General features: G+C 34.4%; 1 protein-coding gene across 1 annotated transcript in view; it reads left to right on the plus strand.

The window, feature by feature from the left end:
* Positions 1 to 4,445, plus strand: part of MOB1B (MOB kinase activator 1B) — a 29,248-nt gene extending 24,803 nt beyond the window's left edge. Inside the window, exons 5-6 of the mRNA XM_037529593.2 lie at positions 455 to 618; positions 3,454 to 4,445. Coding sequence (XP_037385490.1) covers positions 455 to 618; positions 3,454 to 3,531 — 242 coding nt within the window. The 3' untranslated portion in view covers positions 3,532 to 4,445. The remainder of the gene's footprint in view (positions 1 to 454; positions 619 to 3,453) is intronic.
* The last annotated feature ends 6,141 nt before the right edge of the window (positions 4,446 to 10,586 follow it).

The raw sequence follows: 10,586 nt of genomic DNA on the forward strand, positions 1-10,586 counted from the left end.
ATTTTAAGCAGCAAGAAGATCAGAGTATCTAGGATAGTAACAAAATCTGACCTGTGTTAAGAGAGTCAGAAAAGAAAAACTACAACTATTTGCAGACAATATGATATTATTTGTAGAAAATCCTAAGACTCAACCAAAAGTTATTAGAAACAATAGATGTAAGTTTTAACTCTACTACTATCTTAGGTATTATTTGTTTCATTTTAGTAAAGTAGTGGTATATCAGTGGCATGAAAGGCTATAATGAAGACCAGTTCTTATTCCATAGACACTTTAAAGTTTATTTTCATTCATGATGAGAATTTCTGAAAAGTGCAATAAATATATTAAATAGTAATTCATAAGTATTTCTTTTCAGTCTTGTCTTGGTAATGTATGCTGCCATTTCTCAGTGAACTGTTATTGCCTTGTTCCCTTTTCTTGTTAATATAAAGGTTGTTTTTCTTTTTACCAGGTGTCCCGTTCCCAAAGAATTTCATGTCTGTGGCAAAAACTATACTCAAGCGCCTCTTTAGGGTTTATGCTCACATTTATCATCAGCATTTTGATCCTGTGATCCAGCTTCAGGAGGAAGCACATCTCAACACATCTTTCAAGCACTTTATTTTTTTTGTACAGGTGAGTGGATTGGGAGTTCTTTTTCGCTCAGTAAAAGTAATTATCCACAGGGTTCTGAGGTAAAAATTACATTCATACTTTCAGAATAAGATTTGCTTTATCTCTCTAGTTTTTGTCCTTCTCCATACTTGCTGTGATGGTAAGGACTGACCTTTTATTTCTGAATACCATTCACCTCCAAGCTGATAGCATAAAAATCTAAATTAGATCTCTGAGAGGACTTAAGATTAGCTTCAGTTAAACAGGGTATAATGGAGAGGTTGAATGAAAAAACCTGCTAGTTTGGTAGACTTGTAGATGAATTTGGTTTAAGCATTTTAGCACTCCTCCTACCTCTCTTAATCCTCAATATGTGTCTACCCTGGCCTGGAAATGGGCTTTGTATAGTACCTTCCTGACTCTCCCTCCTTTTAAAAATCATGTTCTGAATAATTGTTTACTTAAAGAATTGTCCATTATTTCTGAAGGGGGGAAAAGTGTCTTAAAGAGTGTTGTTATTCCAGAGCTCCATTAGTCTTTGTTTTGATTTCTTAGTTGACCTTCTCTTTCTTCACACTCTAACCCTTAGAGAATTGGCCTTAGAGATACAGATTAAGGGGAATGAGGATATTTTTTTCTTGCTATATGATAATTGGAGAAGTAACAAGCATGATTGCAAATGAGGTGGAATAGATAAGCTAATCAACTTTTTTGGGGGGGTAGAGGTTGGGGGATGGTAGGCAGGGGAAATAAAAGGGTTGAATCTGTTGTTTTCATATATATATGGGCTTATACTTTCAATTGCCTTCCCCATGTCCCTCTCCACTAAAGAAAAATGTGTCTATTTTCTCTCTGTTCACACTACTCACACTGAGGGCATCGATCATTTTAGGAGAAATTGTAACTTGGAAAAGATTGGTCTGAGCAGTTACTTTACTATAGTGTCTCATCTATAGTTACCTGTAGAAACAAAGATGATGTTATCCTAAAGTTTGCATTTGTGTGTTCTTTAGTTTAGGCCGAATATGATGGGTCAGGTTCAGGTTTTGGTGGTTTAGGAGAGGATACTCTTGCACCATAAGGGTTAGTTTTACCTTACTATATGATGTTAAAGTGTACTGTATCTCCCAACTCCCAAAGAGTAGGGGATTATTCCTGGCATTTATCACATCTGATCCTATTTCACTCAGTACACTGTAATCTTAAAGGTAGTCCACAGTATTACCCCTTGACTGAGTAAGAGGGGTCTCTCCCCTGGCCCTCATGATTTAGAGAATCCTGCTTTGACACTTCTTTTAGCTCTGTCCTCCCCACAGAGTGAGGGATCTATAGAACCAAGAACATATCCTATCCAGATCCCTTACTGGTGTATGTTTGGGTACCTGAGACCTCAGAATTCCCTCCCCATAGTATATTTCCAGGTCCTGAATGGATGTTTTGGGCTCATTCTTTTAAGGGACAGTCCTATTTCTGGTATGTATACCTCTAGACTAAGGGGGTAGCCAGATAGCAGTTCTTTGTGAGGGTATGTGGACATTGTTTATATTTGTAAGCCAGTCATGATATCCACCCCTTGAAGTGCAGCATGGAGCTGGGAGTTGGAAGATTAGGGAGGGCCAGGTACCTATGTCACTATTTTCCAAAGCAGAATACTGAGGAGTCTTGAGAATTTTGAATTTGAATCGGTTTTCCTATGAAAGTATATTCATTTCGGTAGGAGAATGGAATTTGTTATATTTAACAATATATTAGCTTAATATAAATTTGACAGTTTAGTCATATGATAAGTATTCATTTGTGTTCTTGGTTCTGACCCCACAAATCTTAAGGTTAGGCTTGCTGTTAAATACCTTCAGATGCTTCTCTTTATTACTTACAGTGTTCTTGGAACATAATGGACATTAATAAATGAATGAAGTCGGGACTTCAAAATACCCTACCATGGCACAATATCAGATCAGAAATATAGGCAATCTGTATTTATTAGTCTTATAATTTATAGTTTAGGGAAATCTATTCAGAATCGATCTTCAGAATTAAGGAGGTAGAATATCTAAAGGAAGGGCACATTAAATCTAGGCTTTCTTATTGGTTCTTTACAGGATTTTCATTTATCACATGTGAACTCCACATTATTTATGTTTTTTTCTTTAAAGATTTATTTATGTATGCATACAAGAACTGGGGTAGGCCAGAGGGTGGGAGGGGGGAGAAGATTCATCAGAGACAGAGTGGGGAACAGAACAGGGAGACTGACTGAAATACACTGCTCAGGGGAGCAGCAAGTGAGACAGGGGAGGTCTGTCGCACCATGCGGGCAACTCCCTGGCCAGCTGGGGATCGAACTCATGCTTCAGAGGCTGCAGACAGCTTTCCAGTGCAGTGCTTAACCTCTTATGCCACCAGGGAGGCCCTATTTATTTTCATACCACTTTTCATGCTAACTTTGCAGATGTTTGGGTTTATAGCCATTCTTTTGTTCTCATAGAATATTGATATTTGCCTGAATGCTAGATATCTTGGTCCCTACTTGGTTGACTATATATTTAAATGGTGCCTAAATGTTTACTTGTGTCAGGGAGTACATGAAGTGAAGTGTTAATGTATTACATTTAGTCCCCACAGTAATTCCATGAAGTAGGGGGATTTATCCTGATATTATTATAGATACGAAAATATAACATCAGAAGTGGTTATTTGCCTAAGTCACAGAGCTAGGGAATAGAAAAAAAATGTTTTTGAAAAAATTTTGACTGTTTATGTAAAAGCTAATTAAAAAAAAGTTAATGAAAATATGCTTTGGAATGAGATTAAACAATACATGTTTGCAATTTCTTCTGCCTTTAACATGCACAGGAATTCAACCTTATCGATAGACGAGAACTTGCCCCACTCCAAGAATTGATTGAAAAACTCACCTCAAAGGACAGATAAAAGGATGCAGAGCTGTGCAAATTGTTCCTCGAATGAAGCTGTGTGGAGTGTATTTGGATTTTTGTTTTTTATCTCAGTTGTTTTTGTTTTAGGTTTTGGGGGACTTGCTTGGGTTCCTTTTCCTTTAATCTGAATAATTTAAGCCATATTCTATTGCTACAGATAGCCAAGAATCATTCTTAATACATTGGATAGGAGTAAATTTTGTCTTAGTGGCATACAGAACATATATATACTTTACCTTGGTTTTGTTACTTGTGGAATTTACAATACCATTGTGAGTGGAAAGAATATACTTATTAATTAGACTGCTGATGGAAGGGGTTTCTGTGTTGTATAAATTGTGGTGGATTTTTGAAGTCCCCGAAAGACTTATGTTTTCAAAAAGTGCCTTGGCAGGCTCACTTCTGAGGTGCAAAGCACAGACATAGAACTGAACAGGGCTTGAAATAATTATTAGGAGTATTACCCAGGGCACTTATTGATGCATGTTTTAAAATATCTATGATAAAAGCCATAGTTTACCTAAATCAGTGATCTCCATCTTTTACTACATGGAACAAACACCATTTGTAAAGTTGTGCATGTAGAACAAAAAAAAAAAATTAGTATCTTAATTATTTTTGATATTGATAATTCTGTTCAACAAATTAAAGTTTTACAAGCAGGTTTTTTTTCCATCTCTATATCTGTGATATTGAAACTTAAGGATGTTGAAATGTAATATGTTTTGCATTTTAGCTTCTTTCTGTATGTTAACTGCACTGTAGGTGTAAAAATTCAGGTTATATATAGGTTTGCCATCTTTAGAGGTGATGCTGAACTGTGAGGTTTCTTAGCAATTGCCAAATGAGCCATAAGTCTGCAGAGTCCCCTTCTTTGAAGAGAAGGGATAGGAGTTTGTGTTTGTGTTTGATTTGTGTTGATTTGGGGGCAGGGATGTGTGTGTGTTATTAATTTGGGGAGTTAGGGATGGGATTAAGTATGGTGAATCAAGTTCAAGAAAGTCCTATCTTAAAAGCTTGGATAGAATGACATAAAGATTTTAATGAATTGCTTATAAACAAGTCTTATGACTTCCTTTTAGGAATCAGCTTCCATGAGAAGTTAAAAATAAGTTATTAATTTTGGATATAGACATTAAATGAGGAATTTAAAGACTGTTTTGGGAAATTGATCACTTTTCAGCAATTCCATTCAATGAATGGAGCTGGTATTTGCCTGTCATTTTAAAATGATACAGTACCTTCTTTACTTATTATAGGCCCAATTTGAAGCAGTATGACTTCTGATTTTTCTACTGTGAAAGGAAATCTTTTTCTTTGCAGTGATATCAAACAATGAAAGTGCTAATTCAGTAGTAACTTTCACATTTTATTTGCCTTGCCTTCAGAAACTTAGTTTTTAAAGTAAATATGATCATTTCTCACTTGGATTTTATTGAGAAACAGCCTTTTCAGACTTCCAATGTAAATTTTGTAAATTCCTTCAGTTAGAAATAAATATTTTTTTCCTTATAGTGTAGAAATCTTGCTCTGAAATTGTACAGACTAAAAACATTTACTAAAAAAGAATCTAAAATGGAATCAGTTTCTGACTTCATTTTTTTTTAAAGATTTATTTATGCATACAAGAGCTGGGGTACAGGCTAGAAGTGTGGGAGGTGAGAGGATTCACCACACAGAGTGGGGAACAGAACAGGCAGATTGACCGAAGTACACTGCTCAGGGGAGCAGTGGGCGAGAGGGGAGAGGTCTGCTGTGCCATGTGTGTTGCTCCCTGGACGGCTGCCAGGGATTTCGAACTAGTGCTGCAGAAGCTGTGGACTGCTTCATAGATTGTGTCTTAACTCCTTGCGCCACCAGGGAGGCCCTATTTTCATTTGATTCCATTAGCAAGTATAGTAGTGACAAATTTAATGCCATTACACTAATGATCATTAGGAACTGCCTTTTTCTCCATTTTTTTCTAGCAATCATTTGACAAGTACCAACTAGTGGAAGTAACAGTAACCTGTTACTGTTGAAGTAACCTGGCAGAGAGAAATATATTGGACATTCATTGTTAATGATTATAAACTCAAGTGAGAACTAGCTGATTTTCTTAAAACGAATCTTTTAGTATTGAAATTGATAATATTAGCCGCTATGGTGATTCAAAAGAAAACTTGATATCAAGTGATTTGGGGTCCAGTCTATATAGGAAAATGAAGCACATGATTACTCAAGTCTTCCATACTGCATCTGACTTCATATCAACCTAATAGTGGATTGTAACAGCCAAGTGTAGAGAGAACAGAGAAAAATTATTCTTGCTCTTTTAAGCCTTATGCAGTAATACACTGTAAAAAATGGAAAAATATCTCTCTAAGATAATCTTTCGTAGTAGAACCTACTTTCCAACTGCATGTAGACAGGCTTTTGTTGTCATTGTGCTAGAATCTCAGGTGCCTGTTTGGAGTATCCTTTCAACAGAAGTATCAGGAAATAAGGAGATATGTATGTGTACATATGGTAACGAAGTAGAGAAGTTCTCCAAGGGCAAGGCCTCGCATGGTACATGGTATTACATGACTATAAGGAAGCACAGAGCTTGTGAAAAATATCTGACTTAATAAAATGTTGCTTTAATTCATTTGGTTCCCATGAGTGTTATTAAGATGCCCTGTATAAAATAGGATCTACTACAAACAAGTTTTGTAGTAGAACTTTCTTATAAATGTCTGATACCTTTAATTTATAAATAGCCAAGATAAAAGATCTGTCTTGCTCTTTATAGAGTTATAAAGCAGAAGTTAGTTTTCTCATCTGCTAATAAAAGCATCCTATAAAATATAAAGTAGTAAGTTAACACTGAATTACTGTCACAATTCCTTGGCTAAATGTTGATAGAAGCAAATTTTAGGAATAATTTTAAATGCTGGAATAATGATGGTAGAGAGAAATTAGTAACAGTGGAACTCTTTTAGTAGCAGTAGATGGTGCCATTGGTTTTCATTTGCTGACTTAATCTCTTTCCCACAAAGACTGGCATTAGACTGCACTAAAACAGTAAGCATGTATGAGCTGGTAGAAGCTTTAGAGGTCAGTTTACCTTAAATTGAAAGACTTTTAGATTACTGTCTCCTTTTACGTTTGTTATTTCTAAGTTCTAAATGGCAAACATAAAATATATTAGGTAGAAGGCATATCTAGGAACAGATATGCATATCTCAGACTGAATACTGGCATGGCTTATCAGGAAAGATAAAGCACTACAATCTCTTATATTTAGGAAGTACAAATGATGTGGATATTTATATTTTACATGTAATCATCAAACTCCATTTTTCATATTAGCATTTTCCTTGTGATTTATACCTTTGTCTACACCCTCTCTAAGAGAGGTTTTGATAACCACTGCTATGGTAAATAATGTGAGATATAATTAAGTTGTAGGACTTTCTTTTAAAATAAATGTCATACCTTAAACATCCAAATGAATTGATCTTCAGAATGGTTCCTTTGGAAGCATTACTTATTCCAGCTATGCTGTAAAAGTGTAGTATTTTTGAAAGCTTTCAGAGATGCCTTTAAAATCAGTTTATGACTATGCAAGAAAACCCATTTCATCCTTTCAGTTGCATTAAAAATGCTTTTGACAGTTTGATACCACCTGTCTCAATCACCAAGCCAGCTTTACTTAGCTGTTTTCTTAGAACTGAACTGTTAGAGAAGGTCAAAAGAATATGCTGTTTTCTTGGAACTCAACTGTTAGAGAAGGTCAAAAGAATATGCCATAGCTTCCAGATTTGCAGAAGAGAATGGTTTGAGCATTGGTAACATCAGTTACAAATGAGTAGTTTCCTGATGTCACTACTTTGAAGTAGATAGTATGATTTGGATGTATAGACTTTATTTGAATTTAATTATCTTACAGTTAAATATAATTAAAAAAGCACCTGTCTCATGTTATTTTTAACCCTTTTCTGGTAATTTCAGAACTTTTTTTTTTTAAGATGTATTTATTTATGCATACAAGAGCTGGGGTACAGCCCAGAGATGCAGGGGGTGAGAGGATTCACCAGAGACAGATTGGGGAACAGAACAGGCAAACTGAAATTCAGTGCTGGGGGGAGCAGTGGGCGAGACAGGAGAGGTCTGCTTCACCATGTGGGATGCTCCCTGGAGGGCTGGGGATTGAACTCGTGCTGCAGAGGCTGCGGATTGCTTCATAGTGCGGTGCTTAACTCCTTGCGCTACCAGGGAAGCCCCTAATTTCAGAATTCTGTCTTGATTGGTGTAGGGTAGTTTTAGTTTGAAGGAATAGTAAGAAATGGTGCCAATTTAAGTTAGAAAATAGTGGTTGCTTAAGAAAACAACAGCCTTTGTCTTCATCTTTTTTCCTTTTAAAACATATTTTTACTCATGAACAATTTAAAGACTGGCGATTATAGAAAGAGAAATAAAAACAAATTTTATTATGCTTAATTTAAAGCCTATATATCACAGATATTTAAAATTGTAAAACCATTCCATGTATTACCTATAACTTTTAAGTTTTTGAGTGTCTTTTTTAATATGGGACCAGATGTATATTTGTAATTTGAAAATGTGACTGAATACTAAGAGGAAGACAACTTATTTTGAAACTTATCTGTGATATTAAAGAATATACCAGTTCTTAAACATGCTATGATTCTAGATCTATACTTTATACTTCTAAAATAATTTAAACAAGAGTTTTGTCATAATGTTAATATTGACCATATGATTACTGTCATATGGTCCCAGATATTTAGAGGTAAAGCTACTTCAAGATTTAATGGAAAAGTTTAATTTTAAGATAGAATAACAATTCTGACTGTATACAATTTGAATTTTAAGGCCTTCATAATGAAGCTAGCTCTAGAGAAAAATTCATTTTGAAGATAAAAAGCTGTTCCACGTCTGCCATTTGTATCTGAACTGATACAGAAATTTTGATGAGAGAAAATAAAGATTAACATATTGAGTACTGTTATACTAATGTGATGCAAGGTTCTTTTTCTTACAGTTATAATACTATAATACTATATAACAAAAGAAGACTTTGGATTATAGTTCTTAAAGATAATAATAAAATCACTGACCCTTTTCCAGCGTGTTTACCTGCCTGTCATCTCCTCCTCCTTTGGAGGTAAATTCCTTATTAACACTGACTCTTATTTCCAATCTTCCTCTCTTCCTGCACACACACACACACACACACACACACCTCTCTCTCTCTCTGAAAACATAACAGTTAGGGTGATTGTGCAGGCCTTTGTTGTGATTCTGAAATACCTGCTGTAAATACGTAAATTTTAGCTGAAGTTTTGGAAGATGTGGCAAACATAAACATTTTTGGTTGATAGCTTTTTTAAGTTATGTCACTGAAACAGATTATTAGTGATAAGTTAAAATTTTGTTAATGTTTAATTTTTATATATTATTACAAGTTTGTACATGTTTTCATTTTTGTTTCTGAAATAATTATGCTGGTTGTTGAATAGATTAGTGCATTTTCATTTTAAGAACACTTTCTCCTTAAATTATTCTGCAGAGATAACTATTTTTAGGGGAAATAGTTTTTTACAGCCACTAAATTGTATTTGTTATTTTTGTACATGCATAACTAGGGCAGTGAGGGCACTAATCTTATCAGGAACACTTTTATTTGAACTTTTTGTATACATTATTACTTAAAATTATCTCAGAACAGTGCATTAGATGTAGTCTGAAAGAGAATACATTAAAGAGGTGAACATTTAAAGTTTGAATAGAAATTATTTCTGAGGACAAAGGCAGAAAAATATTGCTGGTGCTAGATAATGGAAGCTTAGGAGCAGCACTCATCTTGCGTGAATTTGCAGAGAAAGTAAAGACAGGGATCCTGCTCTCAGATAATTTCTATATTAAATTAGGGAAGGGGAAAAATGACTTATGAATTGTATCTTAGGCGCTATATTGTGAACTGTGCCAAAATTATTCAAATTGTAGTTATCATTGATAAAATTTAACTGCTTCATTGTATTTTAAAAGAAGAACTGAATGTTAGAAAATCTGTAATATGTTTTAATTGAGAGATGTAAATAATGTGTACAGACTTGTATGTGATGGGATGGGAAATATTTAAATTCTAGTTTTTTTTTAAAGGAAGAAACTAAATGCTTATTTAAAAATAAATAGTTATGTTTGGCCATGAATCCTGATTTTGCATTATTGTTTTTTTTGGTATTGGTATTCCCCACTGAACATATTCCTAGAGAAATATTGAAGGTATATGTGACAACAACTTTGGACGTTAGCAACTCGGTGTCTTACATACTAGAGAAGTAAAGCTCAGAAATTGTGTAAGTTACTGATTAGGATTAGGGTTTAAAAACTCCACATTGCTTGACTTTGAAGTCTATTTGTTTTTAAATATACTATTACTGTGAAAATAGTTAAATTATTTGTTGAACTGAGGTATTACCCAATATTTTGACTTCATTATATATCATTAAAGTACTGGAGACTTCTTATCTTGATGCCTAAATTCTAAAAGGAAGTGTTTATTTTATAGAATATAGTGTATATTTAGAGTATCATTATTTAGAAGTGCTTGTATTTAGAGGTATTTGTGTGTGGGCCATCAGGTTGAGAATATTTTGATGGTAATAACTACTGTTGCCCAGCCTAGTGTCACTAATTGGTATTTGAAGAAAAAGACTAAGAGTAGAAATGTGAGTCCATGCGGGTATGCATTATGACTGGGTGCTTTAATAAAAATACACTGTTATTCTGCACAAACAGTATGTGCTAAGCACGTGTTGTGTGTAAAGAAATATTCAAAATTGTATTTCAATAGATGCCTTTGCCTCTATTGTACTAAATTAAAATAGTTAATTCCTCACCATATAGCAGTAGAATGGTGAATTTTGCTAACACAAAGGTTCTAAAGTAATTTCCTTTTAAGGCTTAATCATATTTGATGGAAATCTTTGCTAAAAGATGTACAACCTATTCTAAACAGCTTACTCAGTAGCATCACATTTTCTTGACCTTATTCGCTTA

Source organism: Talpa occidentalis, unplaced genomic scaffold (assembly GCF_014898055.3).
Source record: "Talpa occidentalis isolate TD23 unplaced genomic scaffold, MPIMG_talOcc4v2.1 talOcc4.6, whole genome shotgun sequence".
NCBI classification, from domain to species: Eukaryota; Metazoa; Chordata; class Mammalia; order Eulipotyphla; family Talpidae; genus Talpa; species Talpa occidentalis.